This window comes from Pristiophorus japonicus, unplaced genomic scaffold (assembly GCF_044704955.1).
Source record: "Pristiophorus japonicus isolate sPriJap1 unplaced genomic scaffold, sPriJap1.hap1 HAP1_SCAFFOLD_231, whole genome shotgun sequence".
In the NCBI taxonomy this organism is placed as follows: Eukaryota; Metazoa; Chordata; class Chondrichthyes; family Pristiophoridae; genus Pristiophorus; species Pristiophorus japonicus.
Genome location: NW_027252026.1, coordinates 652,754 through 680,636, shown reverse-complemented (window position 1 = coordinate 680,636; position 27,883 = coordinate 652,754). Strand labels below are relative to the sequence as shown.

General features: G+C 49.4%; 1 protein-coding gene and 1 pseudogene across 1 annotated transcript in view; both read left to right on the top strand.

Annotated features, from left to right (window-relative positions):
- Positions 1–2,427, top strand: part of LOC139245689 (uncharacterized) — a 304,862-nt pseudogene extending 302,435 nt beyond the window's left edge.
- The window catches only part of LOC139245688 (uncharacterized), a 193,784-nt gene that overhangs the window by 120,345 nt on the left and 45,556 nt on the right, over positions 1–27,883 (top strand). The window contains exons 3-4 of the mRNA XM_070871249.1: positions 5,327–5,500; positions 23,882–24,226. Coding sequence (XP_070727350.1) covers positions 5,327–5,500; positions 23,882–24,226 — 519 coding nt within the window. The remainder of the gene's footprint in view (positions 1–5,326; positions 5,501–23,881; positions 24,227–27,883) is intronic.

The following is a 27,883-nucleotide window of genomic DNA, read 5'->3' as shown; positions in this document are numbered from 1 at the left end:
GGGGTGGATTCACTGGACGCAGCCAAGATCTCACAAAGAGAGCTCAACAAGCTTCCCAGCTGGGCTGATTAATGATGAATGGTGTTCAGTAAGAATAAATGAAAGGTGCCGTATATATCGGGAACGGTAGCATAGTGGTTTCTCATTGGATGAGTAATCCAGAGGCCTGGATTAATGATCCAGAGACATGAGTTCAAATCCCACCACAGCCGCTGGGGAATTTAAATTCAGTGAATAAATAAATCTGGAATAAAAATCCAGTGTCAGTAATGGTGACCATGAAACCACCGGATTGTCATAAAAACCCATCTGGTTCATTAATGGCCTTTAGGGAAGGAAATCTGCCGTCCTTGCCCGGTCTGGCCGATATGTGACTCCAGACCCAGTGCAATGTGGTTGACCCTTAACTGCCCTCTGAAATGTCTAAAAAGCCACTCAGTTGTCATCATCATCACAGGCAGTCCCTCGGAATCGAGGAAGACTTGCTTCCACTCGAGAAGTGAGTTCTCAGGTGACTGAACAGTCTAATACAGGAATTACAGTCTCTGTCACAGGTGGGACACACTGTGGTTGAAGGAAAGGGTGGATGGGACTGGTTTCCCGCACTCTCCTTCTGCTACCTGCGCTTGGTTTCTGCACGCTCTCGGCGACGAGACTCGAGGTGCTCAACGCCCTCCCGGATGCTCTTCCTCCACTTAGGGCGGTCTTTGGGCCAGGGATTCCCAGGTGCCAGTGGGGATGTTGCATTTTATCAGGGAGGCTTTGAGGGTGTCCTTGAAACGTTTCCTCTGCCCACCTGGGGCTCGCTTGCCGTGTCGGAGTTCCGAGTAGAGCACTTGCTCTCAGTTGCATAAGGCGGCTCACCACCTCCTTCTCTAAGGCAATTAGCGATGGGCAATAAATGCTGGCCTTGCTGGCGATGCCCACGAATAAATGAATAAAAATATTGGAAATAAACAATAGGAGGTACCCGTGCCCCAGGGGAAGGACAGCACGTGTTGTGGGGTCGGTAAAGCAAACCCAGAACAATACTTTCAGATATAACCAGGGCAGGAGGGCACAGTCAGGATTGTAAAGGCCAAGTTCAGGACTCAGTTATTTGAAGACGGTGATCAAAAGCTGGAACAGGTTCCCAGGCGAGGCCAGAACACGGGACAGGTTTACAAACCGCTGGACGCTGCAATGGGACGATGGTAGTATTGGAATTCTGGAAGGATGAGATGAAGTGGACCGAGAGCCTTCTGTATCTGAACCTACATCAGAATCTTGTGTTGGGTATCGCACAATATTACTAAAACTGGCAACTTTTTACCTGATTTTCTGATCCTTGTTGTACCAACCTCCGTGGTAAAGGCAGCAAAGAACATATCCACAGCAGGAGTTCTGAGTTCAGTTGCAGTGTGTGTGTTTTTGGGCTGCCTGTTCACAGTGGGATTGTTGGTCAGTACAGGGCAATGTGGGACAGCTAAGCTCAGGATATGTTTGAACAACTCGGCTACAAATTACTGATGATACACATTGGGGCAGATATCCCGGCCTCCCTGAGTCTGTACGGAGTGTGTACGGACCGGGGAAGGCATCACAAAAGCCGGTTTTCGGTGTGCAATGCACATGTGCTGAAAACCAGCTTTGAAACATACAAAAACATGTAAAAATAAAGTTTAAAAAGCACATTTTAACGTTAAAAACCCTGTCCACTAAGGTCAGTTTATTTTAAACCATTATGAAAAATCTTTTAAAAAAAAGTTTGAAAAATAATATTTTTTTCTAAGACATTTATTGACTTAAATTTAAATTAATCTTAAATATGTGATGTTTTTTCTATTTTTTACTTGTGTTTGGATGTTGGGGGGCAGTGTTTCTCAATCATAATGAGAACTCCCACTGACCGAGTTCCCATTATTATGAATGAGAAAATACTTGACCTGGATTGGCTGCCCAGTGTCATGTCACTCCAGCTCCAACATACATCCGTCCTGACAGACACACGCTCCGATGTGCAGGGAGAGTAGGCCTCAGGACCGGGATCTCTGGTGGGCGCAGCAGGAAAAGGTAGGTGCGCATCTTTTTTACCATTTTCTGTCGAGCGCCCGCGGGAAACAGAGGAGTGGGATTTCAGACCAATATCCATTCGCAAACACACAGGAGATTTTATAATCACTTCGGTTTCAACTTATTACTTTATGTTGTTCCTCATCTGTTCTGATCCTCAGTTATTTACTATTCACAGGTCGAAAGGCAAGTCCGGTTCTTATCCAGTCCCCAGAAGTTGTGACGGTGCCCGAGGGTGGGACGGTGCAGTTTGGGTGTACCCTGGAGAGCAGCAATGTGAATGACCGTGTGGATAAATATACTGTACACTGGTACCTCTCACAGGATAGGAAACACGTAATATTTACTAAGTATTACTAAGGCTTTGTGTCTTAATGCAAGGAGTATCCGCAATAAAGTGGATGAATTAATTGTGCAAATAGATGTTAACAAATATGATGTGATTGGGATTACGGAGACGTGGCTCCAGGATGATCAGGGCTGGGAACTCAACATCCAGGGGTATTCAACATTCAGGAAGGATAGAATAAAAGGAAAAGGAGGTGGGGTAGCATTACTGGTTAAAGAGGAGATTAATGCAATAGTTAGGAAAGACATTAGCTTGGATGATGTGGAATCTATATGGGTGGAGCTGCAGAACACTAAAGAGCAAAAATCGTTAGTGGGAGTTGTGTACAGACCTCCAAACAGTAGTAGTGATGTTGGGGAGGGCATCAAACAGGAAATTAGGAGTGCATGCAATAAAGGTGCAGCAGTTATAATGGGTGACTTTAATATGCACATAGATTGGGCTAGCCAAACTGGAAGCAATACGGTGGAGGAGGATTTCCTGGAATGCATAAGGGATGGTTTTCTAGACCAATATGTCGAGGAACCAACTAGGGGGGAGGCCATCTTAGACTGGGTGTTGTGTAATGAGAGAGGATTAATTAGCAATCTCATTGTGCGAGGCCCCTTGGGGAAGAGTGACCATAATATGGTGGAATTCTGCATTAGGATGGAGAATGAAACAGTTAATTCAGAGACCATGGTCCAGAACTTAAAGAAGGGTAACTTTGAAGGTATGAGGCATGAATTAGCTAAGATAGATTGGCTAATGATACTTAAGGGGTTGACTGTGGATGGGCAATGGCAGACATTTAGAGAACGCATGGATGAATTACAACAATTGTACATTCCTGTCTGGCGTAAAAATAAAAAAGGGAAGGTGGCTCAACCGTGGCTATCTAGGGAAATCAGGGATAGTATTAAAGCCAAGGAAGTGGCATACAAATTGGCCAGAAATAGCAGCGAACCTGAGGACTGGGAGAAATTTAGAACTCAGCAGAGGAGGACAAAGGGTTTGATTAGGGCAGGGAAAATGGAGTACGAGAAGAAGCTTGCAGGGAACATTAAGGCGGATTGCAAAAGTTTCTATAGGTATGTAAAGAGAAAGAGGTTAGTAAAAACAAACGTAGGTCCCCTGCAGTCAGAATCAGGGGAAGTCATAACGGGGAACAAAGAAATGGCGGACCAATTGAACAAGTACTTTGGTTCAGTATTCACTAAGGAGGACACAAACAACCTTCCGGATATAAAAGTGGTCAGAGGGTCTATTAAAGAGGAGGAACTGAGGGAAATCTTTATTAGTCGGGAAATTGTGTTGGGGAAATTGATGGGATTGAAGGCCGATAAATCCCCAGGGCCTGATGGACTGCATCCCAGAGTACTTAAGGAGGTGGCCTTGGAAATAGCGGATGCATTGACAGTCATTTTCCAACATTCCATTGACTCTGGATCAGTTCCTATCGAGTGGAGGGTAGCCAATGTAACCCCACTTTTTAAAAAAGGAGGGAGAGAGAAAGCAGGGAATTATAGACCGGTCAGCCTGACCTCAGTAGTGGGTAAAATGATGGAATCAATTATTAAGGATGTCATAGCAGCGCATTTGGAAAATGGTGACATGATAGGTCCAAGTCAGCATGGATTTGTAAAAGGGAGATCATGCTTGACAAATCTTCTGGAATTTTTTGAGGATGTTTCCAATAAAGTGGACAAAGGAGTACCAGTTGATGTGGTGTATTTGGACTTTCAGAAGGCTTTCGACAAGGTCCCACACAGGAGATTAATGTGCAAAGTTAAAGCACATGGGATTGGGGGTAGTGTGCTGACGTGGATTGAGAACTGGTTGTCAGACAGGAAGCAAAGAGTAGGAGTAAATGGGTACTTTTCGGAATGGCAGGCAGTGACTAGTGGGGTACCGCAGGGTTCTGTGCTGGGGCCCCAGCTGTTTACATTATACATTAATGATTTAGACGAAGGGATTAAATGTAGTATCTCCAAATTTGCGGATGACACTAAGTTGGGTGGCAGTGTGAGCTGCGAGGAGGATGCTATGAGGCTACAGAGTGACTTGGATAGGTTAGGTGAGTGGGCAAATGCGTGGCAGATGAAGTATAATGTGGATAAATGTGAGGTTATCCACTTTGGTGGTAAAAACAGAGAGACAGACTATTATCTGAATGGTGACAGATTAGGAAAAGGGAAGGTGCAACGAGACCTGGGTGTCATGGTACATCAGTCATTGAAGGTTGGCATGCAGGTACAGCAGGCGGTTAAGAAAGCAAATGGCATGTTGGCCTTCATAGCGAGGGGATTTGAGTACAGGGGCAGGGAGGTGTTGCTACAGTTGTACAGGGCTTTGGTGAGGCCACACCTGGAGTATTGTGTACAGTTTTGGTCTCCTAACTTGAGGAAGGACATACTTGCTGTTGAGGGAGTGCAGCGAAGATTCACCAGACTGATTCCCGGGATGGTGGGACTGACCTATCAAGAAAGACTGAATCAACTGGGCTTGTATTCACTGGAGTTCAGAAGAGTGAGAGGGGACCTCATAGAAACGTTTAAAATTCTGACGGGTTTGGACAGGTTGGATGCAGGAAGAATGTTCCCAATGTTGGGGAAGTCCAGAAGCAGGGGTCACAGTCTAAGGATAAGGGGTAAGCCATTTAGGACCGAGATAAGGAGAAACTTCTTCACCCAGAGAGTGGTGAACCTGTGGAATTCTCTACCACAGGAAGTAGTTGAGGCCAATTCACTAAATATATTCAAAAGGGAGTTAGATGAAGTCCTTAGTACTCGGGGGATCAAGGGGTATGGCGTGAAAGCAGGAAGTGGGTACTGAAGTTTCATGTTCAGCCATGAACTCGTTGAATGGCGGTGCAGGCTAGAAGGGCTGAATGGCCTGCTCCTGCACCTATTTTCTATGTTTCTATGTTTCTATGTTTCTATGCAGGTGGCTGGGTTGACCGATCACGCGGTTTCTCTGAGCGGTTTCAGCTTTCCAGAGATGTTGCCAGTAACAGCGACATTCTGACCATCAGAGGCGTGCAGCGCAGAGACAGCGCGGTCTATATCTGTGGTATTTGGGGATCAATCTATGGAAAAGGAACCCGGCTGAATGTAACCAGTAAGTGCTTTGTACATTATATTGGTTTTATATCTAATAATGTTACAATACCAACATCTCATGTGTAAGTAAATGTTGTACAACGTTGTCACTTTTACAGTAACAACACTGAGTGGAATTTCTGAACACAGAATGGAGGGTGAAATCTGGGACAAACTCCATTTGTATTTAATTGAACAAAAGCGTGTGAGCACATGGTGGGACAAACCCTCACACACAGGATTTAACGGGAAAATACATGTTGAGGGAAAAGTGCAGTTATAGGAATAATGGTGACATACCTGGTTAAATCAGGATATTGACAGGGTATATATATATAAAACAATGCATCTCTTAGTGGCCAAATCTGCACTCATCAATGCAAATAAATGACCCCTCGACCCTTTCCAAGCTGCAATAAACCATCCTTCAGCCTGTTAATGTAATTCAGGAATATGCAATCCGCTTTCAGAATGGCTGGGCGGCAAAGTAATGCATCTCGTTTTGGAGTTGAAAGCCAGAAACTATTTAATAATAGAGTCCCGTGAGAAACTCGTCCGTGGGCCCGGAATGTGCCCAATACACACACGGGGAAAAAAAACAACTTTCCAAAATCGGTCCCTCTGTCCCAGCTTCGAGTGGACATTCTGCGGTGAGCAGCTGGGAAGACCACAAGTGCCCATTGTAAACGGCCAAGCAAAAGGCACCAAGTGAGGACACGTGGGGATTCACCATGGGACTGAGTGACATCTATTTACATATTTCTCAGGGTATAATGAATCCACGCAGGCTCTCAACACAACCTGAAAATACTTCAGATGTCTTCTCCCGCCGCATCTGTTGCACCCGGACCGCCTGCCCCATCCCGCACTGCTTGTGCACTGGCTGCGGAGCACCGCCCCTCCAGTCTGACATTGAGTCAGTGTGACAGTGATTTCAGTGGGAATTAGATCGACATAAAGGCAGTGCAGGTGGAAGACATAGAAAATAGGTGCAGGAGCAGGCCATTCGGCCCTTCGAGCCAGCACTGCCATTCTATGAGTTCATGGCTGAACATGCAACTTCAGTACCACATTCCTGCTTTCTCACCATACCCCTTGATCCCCCGAGTAGTAAGGACTTCATCGAACTCCTTTTTGAATATATTTAGTGAATTGGCCTCAACAACTTTCTGTGGTAGAGAATTCCACAGGTTCACCACTCTCTGGGTGAAGAAGTTTCTCCTCATCTCGGTCCTAAATGGCTTACCCCTTATCCTTAGACTGTGACCCCTGGTTCTGGACTTCCCCAACATTGGGAACATTCTTCCTGCATCTAACCTGTCTAAACCCATCAGAATTTTAAACGTTTCTATGAGATCCCCTCTCATTCTTCTGACCTCCAGTGAATACAAGCCCAGTTGATCCAGTCTTTCTTGATATGTCAGTTCCGCCATCCCTGGAATCAGTCTGGTGAACCTTCGCTGCACTCCCTCAATAGCAAGAATGTCCTTCCTCAAGTTAGGAGACCAAAACTGCACACAATACTCCAGGTGTGACCTCACTGTAGTAACACCTCCCTGTCCCTGTACTCAAATCCGCTCGCTGTGAAGGCCAACATGTCATTTGCTTTCTTAACCGCCTGGTGTACCTGCATGCCAACCTTCAATGACTGATGTACCATGACACCCAGGTCTCGTTGCACCTCCCCTTTTCCTATCTGTCACCATTCTGGGCTGGGACCACAACTGTTTACAGTATACATAGATGACCTGGAAGAAGGGACAGAGTGTAGTGCAACAAAATTTGCAGATGACACAAAGAGTAGTGGGAAAGCGGGTTGTGTAGAGGACACAGAGAGGCTGCAAAGAGATTTAGATAGGTTAAGCGAATGGGCTAAGGTTTGGCAGATGGAATACAATGTCGGAAAATGTGAGGTCATCCACCTTGGAAAAAAAAACATTAAAAAGGAATATTATTTGAATGGGGAGAAATTACAACATGCTGCGGTGCAGAGGGACCTGGGGGTCCTTGTGCATGAATCCCAAAAAGTTAGTTTGCTGGTGCAGCAGGTAATCAGGAAAGCGAATGGAATGTTGGCCTTCATTGTGAGAGGGATGGAGTACAAAAGCAGGGAGGTCCTGCTGCAACTGTACAGGGTATTGGTGAGGCCGCACCTGGAGTACTGCGTGCAGTTTTGGTCACCTTACTTAAGGAAGGATATACTAGCCTCGGAGTGGGTACAGAGATGATTCACTAGGCTGATTCCAGAGATGAGGGGGTTACCTTATGATGATAGATTGAGTAGCTTGCGTCTTTACTCCTTGGAGTTCAGAAGGATGATCTTATAGAAATATTCAAAATAATGAAATGGATCGACAAGATAGAGGCAGAGAGGTTGTTTCCACTCATCGGGGAGACGAGAACTAGGGGGCACACAGCCTCAAAATACGGGTGAGCCAATTTAAAACTGAGTTGAGAAGGAATTTCTTCTCCCAGAGGGTTGTGAATCTGTGGAATTCTCTGCCCAAGGAAGCAGTTGAGACTAGCTCATTGAATGTATTCAAATCACAGATAGATAGATTTTTAACCAATAAGGGAATTAAGGGTTATGGGGAGTGGGCGGGTAAGTGGAGCTGAGTCCACGGCCAGATCAGCCATGATCTTTTTGAATGGCGGAGCAGGCTCGAGGGGCTAGATGGCCTACTCCTGTTCCTAATTCTTATGTTCTTATGTTCTTATTCAGATAATAGTCTGTCTCTCTGTTTTTACCACCAAAGTGGATAACCTCACATTTATCCACATTATACTTCATCTGCCATGCATTTGCCCACTCACCTAACCTATCCAAGTCACTCTACAGCCTCAGAGCAACCTCCTCGCAGCTCACACTGACACCCAACTTCGTGTCATCCGCAAATTTGGAGATACTACATTTCATCCCCTTGTCTAAATCATTAATGTACAATGTAAACAGCTGGGGCTCCAGCACAGAACCTTGCGGTACCCCACTTCTTGCCATTCTGAAAAATACCCATTTACTCCTACTCTTTGCTTCCTGTCTGCCAACCAGTTCTCAATCCACGTCAGCACACTACCCCCAATCCCATGTGCTTTAACTTTGCACATTAATCTGGTCGAAAGCCTTCTGAAAGTCCAAATACACCACATCAACTGGTTCTCCCTTGTCCACTCTACTGGAAACATCCTCAAAAAATTCCAGAAGATTTGTCAAGCATAATTTCCCTTTCACAAATCCATGCTGACTTGGACCTATCATGTCACCTCTTTCCAAATGCGCTGCTATGACATCCTTAATAATCGATTCCATCATTTTACCCACTATCGATGTCAGGCTGACCGGTCTATAATTCCCTGTTTTCTCTCTCCCTCTTTTTTTAAAAAGTGGGGTTGCATTGGCTACCCTCCACTCCATAGGAACTGATCCAGAGTCTATGGAATGTTGGAAAATGACTGTCACTGCATCCGCTATTTCCAAGGCCATCTCCTTAAGTACTCTGGGATGCAGTCCATCAGGCCCTGGGGATTTATCGGCCTTCAATACCATCAACTTCCCCAACACAGTTTCCCGAGTAATAAGGATTTCCCTCAGTTCCTCCTTCTTACTAGACCCTCTGACCCCTTTTATATCCGGAAGGTTGTTTGTGTCCTCCTTAGTGAATACCAAACCAAAGTACTTGTTCAATTGGTCTGCCATTTCTTTGTTCATCGTTATGCCTTCCCCTGATTCTGACTGCAGGGGACCTACGTTTGTCTTTACTAACCTTTTTCTCTTTACATATCTATAGAAGCTTTTGCAGTCCGTCTTAATTTTCCCTGCAAGCTACCTCTCGTACTCTATTTTCCCTGCCCTAATCAAACCCTTTGTCCTCCTCTGCTGAGTTCTAAATTTCTCCCAGTCTCCGGGTTCGCTGATATTTCTGGCCAATTTGTATGCCACTTCCTTGGCTTTAATACTGTCCCTGATTTCCCTTGATAGCCACGGTTGAGCCACCTTCCCTTTTTTATTTTTATGCCAGACAGGGATGTTCAATTATTGTCGTTCATCCATGCGGTCTCTAAATGTCTGCCATTGCCCATCCACTGTCAACCCCTTAAGTATCATTCGCCAATCTATCCTAGCGAATTCATGCCTCATACCTTCAAAATTACCCTTCTTTAAGTTCTGGACCATGGTCTCTGAATTAACTGTTTCATTCTCCATCCTACTGTAGCATTCCACCATATTATGGTCACTCTTCCCCAAGGAGCCCCGCACAACGAGATTGCTAATTAATCCTCTCTCATTACACAACACCCAGTCTAAGATGGCCTCCCCCCGAGTTGGTTCCTCGACATGTTGCTCTAGAAAACCATCCCTTATGCACTCCAGGAAATCCTCCTCCACCTTATTGCTTCCAGTTTGGTTAGCCCAATCTATGTGCATATTAAAGTCACCCATGATAACTGCTACACCTTTATTGCATGCACCCCTAATTTCCTGTTTGATGCCCTCCCCAACATCACTACTACTGTTTGAAGGTCTGTACACAACTCCCACTAACGTTTTTTGCCCTTTGGTATTCTGCAGCTCTACCCATATAGATTCCACATCATCCAAGCTAATGCCCTTCCTAACTATTGCATTAATCTCCTCTTTAACCAGCAATGCTACCCCACCTCCAAGACAAAAAACACTTGCATTTACAAAGCTCCTTTCACATAATTGTCTCAAAGTGCTTCACAACAATGGAACTAGGGCGACCGGCACCAAGCCGTCAAGGAAGAAATTGGGAGAGGTGTCGGAAATGTTGGTCAAAATGATGGGTTTTTGTAATGGTTTCTAAAGTTGGAGCGAGAAATGGAGAGTTGGAGGGTTCCTTGAGCAGTCTGCAATGGAACCAATCATGGGGCAGGCTATCTTAGATCTGGTCCTGTGTAATGAGACAGGATTAATAAACAATCTCCTAGTAAAGGATCCCCTTGGAATGAGTGATCATAACATGGTTGAATTTCAAATTCAGATGGAGGGTGAGAAAGTTGGATCTCAAACCAGCGTACTAAGCTTAATTACAGGAAACTACAAAGGTATGAGGGCAGAGTTGGCTAAAGTTAACTGGGAAAATAGATTAAAGTGTAGGACGGTTAATGAACAGTGACGTACATTTCAGGAGATAGTTCACAACTCTCAAGAAACATGCATTCCAGTGAGGAGGACAGGGTGTAAAAGAAAAGATAGCCATCCGTGGCTAACTAAAAAAAAAATAAAGGACGGTATCCAATTAAAAACAAGGGCATACAAAGTGGCCAAAACTAGTGGGAGGACAGAAGATTGGGAAGCTTTTAAAAGTCAGCAAAAAATGATTAAGAAAGGGAAGATAGACTATGAAAGTAAACTAGCTCGAAATATAAAAACAGATAACAAGAGTTTCTATAGGTATATAAAAAGGAAAAGAGTGCCTAAAGTAAATGTTGGTCCCTTAGACGACGAGACCGGGGAATTAATAATGGGGCACATGGAGATGGCAGAAACTCTGAACAAATATTTTGAATCAGTCTTTACGGTAGAGGACACGAACAATATCCCAATAGTGGATAGTCACGGGGCTATAGTGGGGAGAGGAAGTTTACACAATCACAGGCACTAGGAGGTGGTACTCAGTAAGATAATGGGACTAAAGGCTGATAAATCCCCTGGAACTGATGACTTACATCCTGGGGTCTTAAGAGAAGTAGCGGCAGGGATAGTGGATGCATTGGTTGTAATTTACCAAAATTCCCTGGATTCTGGGGACGTCTCAGCAGATTGGAAAACTGCAAATGTAACGCCCCTATTTAAAAAAGGAGGCAGACAAAAAGCAGGAAACTATAGACCAGTTATCCTAACATCTGTGGTTGGGAAAATATTGGAGTCCATTATTAAAGAAGCAGTAGCAGGACATTTAGAAAAGCATAATTTGGTCAGGATTTATGAAGGGGAAGTCATGTTTGACAAATTTGCTGGAATTCTTTGAGGATGTAACGAACAGGGTGGATAAAGGGGAACCAGTGGATGTGGTGTATTTGGACTTCCAGAAGGCATTTGACAAGGTGCCACGTAAAAGGATACTGTACAAGATAAAAGTTAACGGGGTTGGGGGTAATATATTAGCATGGATAGAGGATTGGCTAACTAACAGAAAACAGAGAGTCGGAATAAATGGTTCATTCTCAGTTTGCCAATCAGTAACTAGTGGGGTGCCACAGGGATCAATGCTGGGACCCCAACTATTTACAATCTATATTAATGACTTGGAAGAAAGGACCGAGTGTAACGGAGCCAAGTTTGCTGACGATACAAAGATGGGAGGAAAAGCAATGTGGACGGAGGACACAAAAATCTGCAAAAGGATGTTGACAGGCTAAGTGAGTGGGTAAAAATTTGGCAGATGGTGTACAATGTTAGAAAGCGTGAGGTCATGCACTTTGGCAGAAAGAAATCCAAGAGCAAGTTATTATTTAAATGGAGAAAAATTGCGAAGTGCTGCAGTACAGAGGGACCTGGGGGTACTTGTGCATGAACCACAAAAGGTAGAATGCAGGTACAGCAAGTGATCAGGAAGGCCAATGGAATCTTGGTCTTTATAGCGAAGGGGATGGAGTATATAAGCAGGGAAATCTTGCTACAGTTACACAGGGTATTGGTGAGGTCACACTTGGAATACTGCGTGCAGTTTTGGTTTCCATATTTACAAAGGGACAGACTTGCTTTAGAGGCAGTTCAGAGCAGGTTCATTAGGTTGATTCTGGAGATGAGTGGGCTGACAAAGGTTGAGAAGGTTGGGCCTCTACTCATTGGAATTCAGAAGAATGAGAGGTGATCTTATCAAAACGTTTAAGACTATGAGAGGGCTTAACAAAGTGGATGCAGAGAGTATGTTTCCACTGATAAGCGAGACTAGAACAAGGGGGCATAATCTTAGAATAAGGGGCCGCCCATTTAAAACTGAGATGAGGAGGAATTTCTTTTCTCAGAGGGTTGTAAATCTGTGGAATTTGCTGCCTCAGAGAGCTGTGGAAGCCGGGACATTGAATAAATTTACGACAGAGATAGACAGTTTCTTAACCGATAAGGGAATAAGGGGTTATGGGGAGCGGGCAAGGAAGTGGATCTGAGTCCATGATCGGATCAGCCATGATCGTATTAAATGGCGGAGCAGGCTCGAGGGGCCGTATGGCCTACTCCTGCTCCTATTTCTTATGTTGTTATGTAATGTATGAACCTGTGAGCAGGTTTGTATAGCTGTTGTCGATGGGTGCCGGAGGGACTGGAGTGCATCATCACCCCCGGCAACCAAATTTTAATTTGATCTTAATGTCCAAAGTTTAATTTGTTTAAGTTTGTCGGTTTTAGTACCCCCTCCCTTTTAGCCAGGGGGCAATTGTATAATTAGTGTTTTGGTGCCCTCAGGAAAAAAAAACACAGGGGGCACCATAAATGTTTTGGAGTGTCCCCCCCCCCCTTTAATCAGGGGGCACTTGATTGTTTTCTATAAAATAGTTGCTAATATATTTAGCTGTTGTGGGAGTGTTTCAGCCACTTGTGAGTTGGGAGCCTGTGGAGAAGGAGCTGCTACAACTATCTGTCTGCCTGCCACCAGAGTCTCTCGGAGAGGAGGAAGAGGCCTGCTGGATTAACACCTTGAGAGGCAGGAGGACCAAGAGCTGCTCGCTTCAACACCCCTGCGACAGAGTTGGAGAGAGGGGAAGAGAACAAACTACAAACTGTCACACCATCATCTGTGTGAAAGGAGGCAGAGCCATTTACAACACCGACAGGTGGCTGCACTCTCCAAAAAATACTTTAGTTTGTAGGTGGGGGGAGGAGAGACCATTTAGGCCGGAACATTGTGGGGGTTTGTGTGTGTGTAAGGGTGTGGGGTTCTTGTGAATAACTAGGCCCCACACACCACTAAAACACCCCTCTCCCCATTGCCTGGCCCAGGACAGCTCGAGCTGCCTGGGTAATTAACTCCCTTAATTAACATCATTAAGACCTGGTGGAGGATGGTACCTGGGGAGTTCCAGCTATCCTGGGTGAAGACATCTTCTTCCCCCACCCGAAGACCATCGATAAAGACTTTGTTTACCTTCGGAGAGTGCACCCCTGCCAGCACCCACCCAACACTGTGAGGGGTGACCCTGCCCTCACAGCTTCCCTCTTTCCCACCCCTCTCTCTCTCACACTCTCTCTCTCTCTCTCTCTCTCTCTCTCTCTCTCTCAGGCCCCTCTTTCCTACTCTCAATTGCAATTACTATTATTAATTAAAACTACCCAGCAGAGAGAAAGAGGCCCCTCCCCAATTGTTAAACACGCAGGGGAGAGGTGTGCCTAATTAAGAGCTCCCGCTGCTCAATTAAAGAGGCCCTGAAGGCCTGTGACATTGGGGTGGGTGTGGCCTTTAAAGGGACCCTGATATGGCGAGTCCACCTTCGCCGGTAGCGGGGCCAGCAAAAACATGCGCACGTGGTGGTCACTGCTGCTCCTGCTGCCCTGCCACCTTTTACATTATTGACCAAAAAGAATGGGGTCTAGAGCTACACCCACCCCAACATGACGATTGTGGAGTGTGTGAGGGCAATGGCTGGGGTAGTCAGCCCCTTGGCCATTCTCGCCACCTCAAAAATGCACATGAAGGCTATGTTCTTCCTGGGGTCAGAGCAGGGAGTGTCCCTGGCCCTGAATAAGGGGCTCACGGTGGGTGGGACTCGAGACCACCGCACAGAGAATTGTCATCTCCAACGTTCCGCCCTTTGTTCCCGGTGAGCTCCTCCTCCCCCACCTACGTCAACTGGTGGAGGTGAGGGCGGGGATAATGCCGATCCCGCTCGGATTCAGGGAGGCCAGCCTCCCTTGTGTTCTCCGTCCGGCGCCAGCTTTTTGTTCAGCTGGTCCGGGAGGAGGTAACAGAAGGTGCATTCAATGTGGTCCACGAGGGGACAGCCTACCGCTTCTTCTGGACAGCGTGTGGTGCCATGCCTGTAGAGAGGTGGGGCATGTCCGCAGTGAACTGCCCCGCCTCCAAGGCCGCCAAAACACCTAAAGTGGCCTCGGCTGGTGCCGCCGCCAGTCCTCCCCCCGTTACCGTCCGCGTGTTAGGAACCAAAGATGCGCGGGCATCGTCGGGGGCCAATGCCATCTCGGCCTCTGGCAGGTTGGAGGGAGAGCGTCCGCGCGGAAGGAAGGCGCGGAAGAAAGACAAACACCTTCAGCCGAGTCCCCCTCAGTGGGCTAAACAGCCCTATCACTGCGCTTAGCCCCAACTTACCACCGGCTAGCGTGGGGCATTCTGTGCCCAAGCCCTTGACCATACCCGCATCTGCGGTGAGTTTGCCACCTGCGGTCGGGCGCGGGCAAGAAACCCGGAAGGAGGGAGCGGAGGCAGATGCCTCGGCAGATATGGAGGTCTCCCAGCTTCCGCGTCCCTCCAGACAGAAAAGGAGGCACCGCTCCACGGAAAGGGAGGAGGACCAAGATCCCTCCGTGGAGAAGTTGGTGCCTGGTGAGGGTCCCGCGTCCCCCACCAGCGCTCCCAACATGTGCCGAAGGCGGGGGGAGTCTGTCCCTCAGGGGGGTGAGACAGCCAAGGCTGTCTAGCCTGAGCCTCCTGGGGATGGGGAAGAAGATCTTGCTGTTGCGGAGGCCGCGGGGCAGCAAAAAGAAAGTATCGCCGCAGGATCGAGTGCCCTGGGGACTGAGGCGGGCAAGGCCGAAGAGTCCGAGCTCGCCCAGTCAAACATCAGCATCCCCCGGGATCTGCTCGACCCGGCAGAAGAGTATCACAAGAACCCCTGCCCGCTGGGTCAGAGGGTGGTGGTGGGGAGGGTGAGGAACACCAATCTCTGTCCCTGATGTTGGAGCCGGGGTACTTGGAGAACCTGGAGCAGTTCTTCGGCCTGGTCTCTCCGTGCTCCCCGGTGCCTGGGGCGGAGGGGGACCCCCGTCCGCTGCCACTTCCCGACCCGGTATTCCAGGAAGAGCCCAGGGGGGACTGCTCTGCCAATGATCCTGGGGGTGGGATTGTGACAGAGGTAGGGCCGGATGGTGCGGCCGGGCCGTTCACCGTACCCTGTGCGGTCGACGGACTGGCCGCTGGTGGCAACCTCCCGGAGGAGGACGGGGACTCGGTGGTGGACGCGGGAGAGGATTTGGAGTCCATCGGCAGTGAGGCAATGGATCTCCTCGTGCCCGCCGCTGAGTCCCCCCTCATTCCTGCCAAGGAACTCCGGGATTTTTTGGTGCAATGCCAGGGTCACCACAATAGAGCCCACCTGTCCCTGGACCAATGGTCCAAGTCGGTGCTGCTCATCAGGTCCGTCCGCCGTCAGAACCATGGGCGCGGACAGGACCTGACCAAAAAAAGTCATCTTCAGCTGCACCGGCTCAGAACGTTCCTCACTGGGTTGCTGAGGGAGTGGAGGTCATCTCATGACTCCGTCCCTCCCCACAGTAGGTTATTTAGAGATTGCACGATGCTCTTGTCATGAAGATAACCGTAGCCAGCCTCAACATCAATGGCGGCAGAGAGGCACACTGAGGATTTAATAATTTTCCGCTCCTTCGGGAGGGGAAATATCCGGTGAGCTTCCTGCAAGAAACCCACACCGTGCTGGGAGATGAGGCCATGTGACTCCTGGAATGGCAAGGAGAGGTTCGCATGAGCCACCTCACCGCCACTTCTTGTGGGGTGGCTATCTTGCTGGCCCCACATTTTCAGCCGGAGATCTTGTGGGTCGAGAAGCCTGTGCCAGGCCACTTGCTCCATGTCACGGTTCGCCTGGGGGACGTGCCGCTCCATTTAGTGAGCAAGTGCGTTTCCGAGAAGAAGTGTCCACTCTTCTAGGCTCCGTCAACGTCAGCGACTGCATTGTCCTCGGGGCGGGATTTTAATTGCACCCTCGAGGCGAGGGACCACTCCGGTGCCTTGCAGAGCTTGGCGGTGATAGAAACGTTGAGGGATCTGGTCGGGGCCTTCGACTTGGTGGATGTCTGGCGAAATCTCCATCCCGACTCCAGCACCTTCACTTGGGTGAGGCCTGGAAGAGGAAGGTCCAGAATCGACTGCTTGTACATTTCCCGGGCGTACGTCTCCTGAGTTCCGGCAGCTTCCATGCGGCCGGTGCCGTGCTCGGACCACCACCTGATGTGGGCGGAGCTTGCTTCGCTCCGTGTGCGGGTGGGGTCCGCGTACTGGCATTTTAACAACCTGCTGCTGGGGGACAAGCGGTTCCAGGATTTGTTCCATCGGTTCTGGTCCGACTGGAGAAGGAAGCAGGGGGCTTCCCCTCCTTGAGGTTATGGTGGGACGTGGGCAAGGCTCACTTCCGTCTCTTCTGTCAAGAGTACGCGAAGGGGTCGACCAAGAGGCGGGAGGCCAGGGTGGGGCGCCTGGAGAAGGAGATGCTCGACCTGGAGTCCCATCTCGGTCAAGTCGTGGAGGACCCGGCCCTGTGGACCGTGTACAAAGCGAAGAAGGCCGCGCTGAAGGACCTGCAGCTCGTCGGGTCCCGAGGCACATTCGTGAGGTCACGTATCTGGTTCCTCCAGAACCTGGACCACGGCTCCCCTTCTACTCGCTGGAAAAAAGACGGGGTCCGTAAGCAGCTCTTCACGCTGCTGGCCGACGACGGATCTCTGGTCTCAGATCCGGAGGGCATCAGCCACAGGGCCTGAGACTATTGCAGGGCTCTGTTCTCCCCGGATCCGTCCAGCGAAGAAGCGTGTAGAGTTTTGTGGGAGGACCTGCCGAAGGTCGGGCTGGATGGTGCCGAGAATCTGGATGATCTGCTGGGCCTGGCGGAGCTGACCGGTGCCCTCGACCAGCTCTCGAGGGGAAAGTCCCTGGGGCTGGATGGGCTGACCGTGGAATTCCACAGGGCATCCTTGGGGCCGACTACGTGCGGGTCCTGGGGGAAAGTCCGGCGACCGGGGAGATGCCCCTCTCTTGGCACAGGGCAGTCATCGTCCTGCGGCCTATGAAGGGCGATCTCCGCCTACTTGAGAACTGGCGCCCGGTCTCCCTGCTCAGGACGGATTGCAACATTTTTGCCAGGGCTGTGTCTGCTCGCCTTGGGGCCGTGCTAGACCACATGATCCACCCGACCAGTCCTGCACGGTCCCGGGCCGGGCAATCCACGATAACATCTATCTGGTCCGGGACCTGGTCCACCATTCCCAGGAGGCTGGTCTGTCGATCGCCTTCCTTTCCCTCGACAGGAGAAGGCGTTCGACAGGATGGATCACGAGTATCTGTTCGGAACTATGCACACTGTCAGGTTCAGGACGCATTTCGTTGCCTGGATCTGACTTTTGTATGTGGCCGCGGAGTGTCTGATTAAGGTTAATGGATCTTTGACGGCACCCCTTCGCTTTGGGATAGGTGTGCGCCAGGGATGCCCCATGTCCAGCCAGTTATATGCCATATGAGTGGAGCCTTTCCTGCGCCTCTTGCGGAAGAGGTTGACGGGATTGGCTCTGCAAGGGTCGGACGTGGAGGTCGTCCTCTCGGCTTACGCCGATGATCTGCTCCTCATGGTCGAGGATCCCATTGAACTGCGGAGGATGCGTGAGTGCCAGGAGATTTACTCGGCCGCATCCTCCGCCAGGATCAACTGAGAGAAATGTTCCGGACTCCTGGTGGGTGAGTGGCAGGTGGACTCCCTGCCGGAGGAGCTCAGAGGAGCACGACCCATCTCCTCTATCTGGGAGTCTACCTTAGCCTTGCCGAGGAAGCCTGGCCGGCGAACTGGCAAGAGCTGGAGGCCAAATTGCCACTTGCCGAGGGCACTGGACAGGACTGCTCCGAGTGCTGTCCTACAGGGGTCGAGCGCTAGTCATAAACCAGCTGGTGGCCGCTATGCTGTGGTACTGGCTGGTCACTTTGACCCCTCCCCCTGCATTTGTCACCAAGATGCAGAAAAAACTGGTGGACTTCTTCTGGAACAACAGGAAGCACTGGTTCTCTGCTGCGGTTCTGAGTCTCCTGCTGAAGGAGGGCAGGCATTGGTGTGCATCAGCACCCAGCACGCGACTTTCCATCTTCAGACCCTGCAGAGATAGCTGTATGTTGAGCCCCCTCCTAGGTGGTGTGTGCTGGCGATGTATTTCTTCCGCCAGCAGTACAGCCTCAATTATGATACGCAGTTCCTGTTTGTGAGCCTGGGGGGTGTCAGGACCACCATGTGGGGGCTGCCCACCTTTTACCAGGAACTCATCAGGGTCTGGAACAGAGTCGCCACCAAGCGCAGCTCTCCCCCGTCTGGAGTGGCGGCTGTCCTTTGGGAGCCGCTGCTCAGGAATCTGTACCTCCACCACCGCGGTTTTCGGTGGCAGGCGGACGAGAGGGCTGTGTCTGGCGAGGTGACCAGGGTCAGGGACCTGCTCGATGGCGAGGAGCGTGCTGGATGGTGCCTGAAGAGCTGGCACGGCACCTATCCTGGTCTGGCATGTGGCCAATGCCATCGAGTCGCTAAAAACGGCACTGGGCCCTGACTCCGTTAGGTGTGTCGAGGATGCTCAAGCACGAGGGGCGATCCCGTCCAAACTGACCCCCGTCCGGACGGAATTCCTCATCGGCACCAAGTCCCGAAACCTCCTTCAGGAGCCGGCGCCTCACAATTTGAGCCTCTTCTGGGAAATCCCCTCCGTGCCTTTCAGTTCTGCGCGGAGGGGTTTCCTGTACGGGCTGCTCCTGCACACTCTCTACCTTGCCATCCTCGTCTGCCGTCTGGACATGCAATGGTGCACCATCTTCCCGTCCGGATGAGGCGGGGGTCCCCAATGGAGTGCACTCTATGCAGGAGTCCTCCCTTTATTTATTGGGGATTTGGCCAGGAGGGTGTTGCACGGAGCAGTCCCGTGCAATCGATTTTTAAGTCAGTTCACGGACTCCCAGGCCGCCTGTAATTTCTGCGGTCTGGAAGAGTCCGTGTTCCATATTTATATTGAGTGTGTGAGGTTGCAGGCCCTGTTCCAATATTTGAAGGGGCTGCTCCTCAAATTCTGGTTGCACTTCAGTCCTACACTCCTGATCTTTGGGCACCTTGTGCAGAGGGGAGCGGGCAGGTCGGAGGGCCTCCTCATAGGACTGCTCCTGGGCATGGCCAAGGAGTCCATCAGCATGTCCAGGCAGCGGGCGGTCGACGGGGTCGTTCAGCCTGACTGCCTGCCTCTCTTCCGCGGTTACATCCGAGCCAGGGTGTCCCTGGAGATGGAGCACGCAGTGTCCACCGGTACGCTCACGGCCTTCCACAAGAGGTGGACACCAGAGGAACTGGAGTGTATCATCACCCCGAGCAACCAAATTTTAATTTGATCATTAAAGTTTAAAAGTTAATTTGTTTAATTTGCCGCTTTTAGTATCCCCCGTTAACAAGGGTCACTTGATTTATAGGTTCACAAAAATAATTGTGGAGCTGTTCCAGGAACTTGATTTAAAGTTTCTACTTAAAATAGTGTAGAACTGTTGCATTGTGAGTGGCTTAGCCAGTCATGTGATGTTGACAAGACTCAATAAAACCCCAATCAGTTGGGCCCAGGTCATCCACGATGAGGTATGCAGTTGTGAGCCTCGTGGATGAACTGGTAATGTGTAGTGGGATTGTTAAACCTTTGTTAATAAACCAACTAGTTCTTGATAGCAATGTGTTGCTATGAATTCTTAAAGCAAAGAACCCAAGAAGTAAATGCATTACAGAGGGGTTTAGCGAGGGAGCTCGAGGGAGTCGGGCTGAGGCAATGAAAGGCTTTTCCACCAATGGGGGGAGGGGAAGGGGGAGTGAATGCACAGTTAAAGAAGCAAAGAGTGCCGGGGTTATCGGCCTGGAGGAGGTTACAGAAGGTTGGAGGTGGGACAAGGCCAGTCAGAGATTTGAAGCTGAGGACAAGAGTTTATATTTAGTGCATTGAGGGACAGGGAGCCTCTGTACGATGACAGTGAGGAGGATTTCCTGTGGGACAGGATATGAGCGACTGTATTTTGGACAAATCAGTCGAGTTCACTGAGGATGTGAGGCCAGCAATGAGAGCATTGGAGCCATCAAGACCAGAGGTGACAGGAGCATGGATAAGGATGTCAGTGTTGTAGGGTATCAGGTGTGACCTTGGGCAGGGCCACTTCAATGCTGTGAGCTGGAATTGGACTGGACAGATTGGAACAGGCAGCATTGAGAGGGTTGGGCTTGGAGTTTAGGTGAAGATGGGTCAGCAGGCAGAGAGGACAGGCGGGTGGGTGGCTTGTTTGAGGAGGGGATTGATGACTGGTTTTGAATGTTTGAGGAAAGTCACTAGTAGTGTGAGCTACACAGTAAATGTTATGTCTTTTTCGATGCTCTGATAATGACTCCACGAGGCAGTGTGTTGTACTTGAACTGTAGTGACCTTAGTCCTTTATTGATAACTCCAGCGTGAGGATTACACCTGGTGGCCTGCCTTTTATACTGGGCCAGGCACACCTGTACAGGTAACCTACAAGTCTCCCACTGCAGTGCCCTCTGGTGGCACACCTTGTAATAGTGCAAGCAGTAACCATGTAGGGTACATGACATCGCTCTCCCCCAAGCCTTTAGTGCAAATCGCCTCTGCATTGACTGTGCTCTGGGCTTAGCTCTATCTGGTTGACCCTTGGCGGGTCGTTTCTATTTTGGGTGAGTGGTTGGTGTTTCGTTGGCAGTAGAGTGCTGGTGGTTACTGTTTGTGTGTGTGTCCATGACCATTTCATTCTCCCCCCCCCACATATAGATTATGCCGGAGGTTCATTGCATTCATATACATTCAAGTCCAGAAAAACAAGTTTGCATTACATTTGAGGTGACACGCCATGGTGCACAACTCTGGCCCCAGGGACGCAGGCTACTACATTGGGTAGCTCACTGGACCTGTGTGCTCCCGATTGGTGTCTGCCCACTGCATTGGTTGAGTGCAGTTGAAATCCTACATCGCACAACGTTTCATTACTCATTATAAATAACTTGTAGCTCCGATCGTGATCACGCACCTTTTCTTTGTTTATTGCATGTACACAACGCTGATCATCAATTTCACATCTTACATCTGGCTCACCGTTGACTTTACATTGTTTGAAAATGTGGAACAGTCCCTTTAAGTGTGGTGGGTTGCAGGCCTCCTTTAAGAGAGCTTTGCCATCTTTACCCCAATCCTCTTCTCTGGTGCCACGTGTTGCTCCATCAGCGCAGCACCTCGTGGTCTGGCCGTCGCCATCTTTTTCTTCGGTGCATCACCTCGTGGTTTGGGCGCCATCTTCCCTCCATCCACGATGTCGACTGCGGTGATCCTCTTCTCCCCGGGATCTGCCACCGAAGCTGGGAAGTCGCCTTCGGATCCAATTTTCTTCCTCCGGAGTCCTGCCACTGGAGCCTGGAAGGTGTGTTCGGGTTGTCTCAGCTGGATCATCTCCACATGCTGAGCGGTCTGTGCCTCGGGTGCTGTGCTGGTCTGCTTGCTGATGCCGGGTCCACCCTCAAGTGAGGGCTTGCTGTGCCTCCGAGCGCGGAGGATGTCGATTGCTGGAGGGATGAAGTCTTCCCACTTGCAATGGATCTTCTCCATCCACCTTCTTCCGAGTAGCATTGGTCCATCACCTGCAACAATCCACAGAGGTAACTTGTGCACCGTGCCATCATGGAGTACCTTTACATTCGCAGTACCAACAACTGGGATAAGTTCATCGGTGCAGGTGCGCAGCTTTGCCTGAACCAGGACCAACTTGGTTCATTCAGCCTGATTGTCCCATAACCTCTCAAAGGTTTCTTGATTCATTACTGACTGGCTCACCCCTGTGTCCACTTCCATGAAGACTGGAACACCATCTATCTCGACTTCCATCCTCAATGGGGAACCTTCGGTGATGTAGGTAAACGTGCTATATACCTCATCATGGGGCTGAGCTGTCTCTCTGCCTATCGTTTCATAATCTACGCTGGATTCATGGCCATCTGCAGACTCTTCATCGACACAGTGAGTCATATTTCTCTTACACATTCGCTTGAGATGGCCCTTTGTGCTGCAGCCTTTACACACAGTCTTTAAAACAGCACTGGTGAGCCCTGTGATTCCCTCCGCAACACCAGCATGGAGCTACTCGGTTAGCCCCCCTCGGCGAACTCTGAGCTAAGGGCCTCAGGGGTCTGTTCTCTCTTCCCTGAGAAGGTTCACGTTCTACAGTCCAGCCTCTAAAAGACGCCACTCTGTGCATAGTACTTGCAGGGTTTGAGTCCTGAGGATGGGTCATCTGCCTAGAAACGCAGGTCGAGGTCATGAATGTCTGGCTCACAGAGATGGCCTTCTGCAGTGTGACTGTGGTATCCGCAGACAGTAGCTAATGAAGAAGGCTCTCATGGCTGATTCCAATGACAAAAATGTCTCGCAGCGCTTCAGTGATGTGGTCGCCAAAATCACACGGTGCCACCAGCCTCCTGAGGTCTGCAGCATATTTTGCAATTTCTTGGCCGTCGGTGGGTGCTGAACCGGTGTCTGGCTGTGAGGATGCTCTCCTTGGGCTTCAGTTGCTCTTGGATCAGCGTTACAAGCTCCTTGTACGTCTTGGTCGTTGTCTTCGCTGGTGCCAGCAAGTCCCTGACGAGGTCATAGATGATGGGCCCACAACTGGTTAGCAGGATAGCTCTGCACTTATCAGCCAGTGTGGCCGGGTTTCTCCTGCCAGGTCTTTGCTGTGAAGAAATGATCGAGCCTCTCCACAAAGGCATCCCAATCATCACCATCGGCAAACTGCTGCAATGTACCAAGGGTAGCCATTTTCACGTGAAGGTTCCTAATCTCGTCGCCAATTGTTATCTTTAGATACGCTGACAATGATTGCATGAGGCAATGTGTTGTACTTGAACTGTAGTGACCTTAGTCCTTTATTGGTAAATCCAGAGTGAGGATCACACCTGGTGATCTGCCTTTCATACTAGGTCAGGCACACCTGTACAGGTAACCTGCAAGTCTCCCACTGCGGTGCCCTCTGGTGGCACACCTTGTAATAGTGTAAGCAGTAACATGTCAGACACATGACAGTAAGGGATAAAGAGGAGTCAGGAGGTGTATGGAGAAGAAATCACTTGGCCAGGGTGTGAGCATCATTTGGGAAATAAGTGAAGAGAAGGCATGGGAGGGAGATTGGGGAGAATCTGCAGTGATGGGGATCAGGGAGGAAGACTCGGGGAGGTTGGGGAGGAAGTGGCAGAGGCAGCTGTATGCATGAAGCAAAGAAATCCTGGAGCTTTTCATATCAGGCCATATAATGATCAGTTGTTTAGAATTTACTGAAGCTCAGGTGAGCTGCCTGCAGTTTTCATTGAAACATTTCAGACATTTATCAACCTTCAGACCGGTTTTTAAGTGATTGATATTTTCCCATTAAAGGTGCAGTTGTCCCTGTCCTGACCCAGTCTCCGAGCCTGGAACGTGTCACAGAGGGTCACACGGCGCGGTTACAGTGCACCATGAGGAACGCCAGAGTGAGTGACACCGATGTCCACTGGTACCGGCAACTACCGGGGCAAGATACGGAGTGGGTTTTAACACATGAGGCAAGTGGCAGCACACGAGGGAGCCCAGGTTCCACTGACCGTCTCCAGCCTTCCAGAGACACCTCCAATAACAGCTTCATTCTGACAGTCACAGACGTGCAGCCCAGTGACACTGCCGCCTATTACTGTAAAGTGTGGGGCGATATCAGCGGGAGCGGAACCCAGCTCAATGTAACCAGTAAGTATAAGTTACATTTGGTTTTATTCATAATAGCGTTACTACATAGAGGGTAATTTTACAACAATACACTCCCAGTCGAGAGGCACACACACACTGGGAGCATGGACTGGAGAATTGGGGCTGTGATGTTGTGGCCCTATATCTGACCCACATTCCATGGGACTGTGGCTTCTCACTGGGAGCACGGCATTGTGGGATCCCTCTTATACACACTTCACTTCTCAATAGAACACAGGAGCTTCCCAAACTTGATGGAAATATATTGTTTCGCCTAAAGTGTGATTTCACTTATACTGACAGGGATTAGGAATTCTAAGGCGATTTGATTCTTTTAAAATTCAACATTACTCAACATTAAAGTGCCAGTAATCCGTCACAGTGCAACTCAGCAGCAGATAGTTTTGCAATAATTTCTCACATTTATCTGCGCCTATTTTCTCCTCGTGATGGTCCAGTCCACAGGCCCTGACTCCTTGCCCAAGTTACCATTCACACCCACACATATCCCCATCAGTGTTACCCTGCATTTGCTTTTTGATGCGTGGTCCCTTTAACGAGCGGCGCGGCCCATTCAAAGTTTCACATCGGGAAAGCTGAACCCGGGCTGTGCTGATCTCCCCCTCCCCCACATCCCCCCCATCCAATCACCCCTCCCCCTCCCCCACGTCCCCTCCCCCATCCAATCACCCCTCCCCCTCCCCCACGTCCTCTCCCCCACCCACATCACCCCTCCCCCTCCCCCACGTCCTCTCCCCCACCCACATCACCCCTCCCCCACGTCGTCCCCCACCTACATCACCCCTCCCCCACGTCCCCCCCAACCACATCACCCCTCCCCCTCCCCCACGTCCCTTCCCCCTCCCCCACGTCCCCTCCCCCTCCCTCACGTCCCCTCCCCCACCAACGCCCCCTCTCCCCCACCCACATCCTGCTCCCCCACGTCCCCTCCCCAACCCACTTCCCCCCCTCCCCCATGTCCCCTCCCCCACCCACATCCCCCCTCCCCCACGTCTCCTCCCCCACCCACATCTCCCCTCCCCCACCCACATCCCCATGTCCCCGCACATCCCCTCCCCCTCCCCCACCCACATATCCCTCCCTTACCCTCGATTTAATTCCTAAGTTGATTTTTATGCTGCTCCTTTCCGCTCCCGACAGGATTTGTTCATTCTTTATAAATTCACCTGAAATAATGATTTGTGGTTAATTCTATAAAAATTGTTTGGCTGGATTTGCGATGTTCTGGGCAGAGGATGTGTTCCCCCTCGCACCAAGTGCAGTTATTGAAGTAGGGCAGGGATGACCATCACTGGTATAACATTGAGACAAACACCATGCGCTGTATATTTTAGGTACTTGCTGTCTCACAATACAAGCTGTTCTCGCTCCACAGTCCCATTGACCAGTTTTATGCTCCGACTTCCTTCTGTTTGAATCAAACTTTGATAAAGTTTACACTTGTATTATTCAAGCTTTTATATAATCTTACAGCACAGAAAGAGGCCATTCGGCCCATCGTGCCCGTGCTGGCTCTTTGAAAGAACGATCCAATTATTCCCACTGCCCCTGCTCTTTCCCCACAGCCCTGCAATTTTATTCCTTTTCAAGTATTTATCCAATTCCATTTTGAAAGTTACCATTGAATCTTCCACCGCCCTTTCAGGCAGCACATTCCAGATCACAGCAACTCGCTGCGTAAAAAGGAATTCTCATCTCTTTCCCCCCCACCCTCCCCCCTGGTACTTTTGTTAATTATCTTCAATCTGTGTGCTCTGGTTACTGATCCTCCCCACACTGAACATTTCATCCTCATTTACTCCAGCAAAACCCCTCAGAATTTTGACACCTTGATTAAATCCCCCTGTAACTTCACTGCTCTAAGGAGAACAATCCTAACTTCTTCAGTCTCTCCACATAACTGAAGTCCCTCATCTCTGGTCTCATTCTAGTAAATCTCCTCTGCACCCTCGCCAAGGCCTTGACATCGTTCCTAAAGTGTGGTGCCCAGAATTGGACACAATAGTCCAGCTGAGGCCTAACCAGTGATGTATGGAGGTTTAGCATCACTTCCTTGCTTTTGTATTCTACACCTCGATTTATAAACCCAGGGTTTTTTAGCTCTTTTAAAGCCTCATCAACTTGTCCTGCCACTATGAAGATTTGTGTATGTGAACCCCCAGGGCTCCCTGTTCCTGCACCCACTTTATAATTGCACCATTTAGTTCATATTACCATTCCTCATTTTTCCTTCCAAAATGCATCACTTCACACTTCTCTGCATTAAATTGCATCTGCCATGTATCTGCTCATTTCACCAGTCCTCCTGGAGGCTGCTGCTTTCCTCCTCATCTGCAAACTTTGAAATTATGCCCTCTATATCCCAGTCTATTTTCAGCATTTTAAAAACCTGCTTCATGTCCTCTCTCAATGAAATATCCCTGCTCCAGTGAGAACTAATCTAATTCTATCGTCACACTTCTACACAGGGTATGGTGAGGCCACACCTGGAGTACTGCGTGCAGTTTTAGTCTCCGTATTTACGGAAGGATAGACTTGCATTGGAGGCTGTTCAGAGAAGGTTCACCAGGTTGATTCCGGAGATGGGCAGAAAAGTTGAGCTGAGTCCATGATCGGATTAGCCATGATCTTATTGAATGGCGGAGCAGGCTCGAGGAGCCAAATGGCCTACTCCTCCTCCTACATAAGAACAGAAGAACATAAGAATTAGGAACAGGAGTAGGCCATCTAGCCCCTCGAGCCTGCTCCGCCATTCAACAAGATCATGGCTGATCTGGCCGTGGACTCAGCTCCACTTAGCCGCCCGCTCCCCATAACCCTTAATTCCCTTATTGGTTAAAAATCTATCCATCTGTGACTTGAATACATTCAATGAGCTAGCCTCAACTGCTTCCTTGGGCAGAGAATTCCACAGATTCACAACCCTCTGGGAGAAGAAATTCCTTCTCAACTCGGTTTTAAATTTGCTCCCCCATATTTTGAGGCTGTGCCCCCTAGTTCTAGTCTCCCCGAACCTCTCTGCCTCTATCTTGTCTATCCCTTTCATTATTTTAAATGTTTCTAATAAGATCACCCCTCATCCTTCTGAACTCCAACGAGTAAAGACCCAGTCTACTCAATCTATCATCATCAGGTAACCCCCTCATCTCCGGAATCAGCCTAGTGAATCGTCTCTGTACCCGCTTCAAGCTAGTAAATCCTTCCTTTAGTAAGGTGACCAAAACTGCACGCAGTACTCCAGGTGCGGCCTCACCAATACCCTATACAGTTGCAAAAGGACCTCCCTGCTTTTGTACTCCATCCCTCTCGCAATGAAGGCCAACATTCCATTCGCCTTCCTGATTACCTGCTGCACCTGCAAACTAACTTTTTGGGATCCATGCACAAGGACCCCCAAGTCCCTCTGCCTAACAGCATGTTGTAATTTCTCCCCATTCAAATAATATTCCCTTTTACTGTTTTTGTTCCCAAGGTGGATGACCTCACACTTTCCGACATTGTATTCCATCTGCCAAAGCTTAGCCCATTTGCTTAACCTATCTAAATCTCTTTGCAGCCTCTCTGTGTTCTCGACACAACCGCTTTCCCACTAATCTTTGTGTCATCTGCAAATTTTGTTGCACTATACTCTGTCCT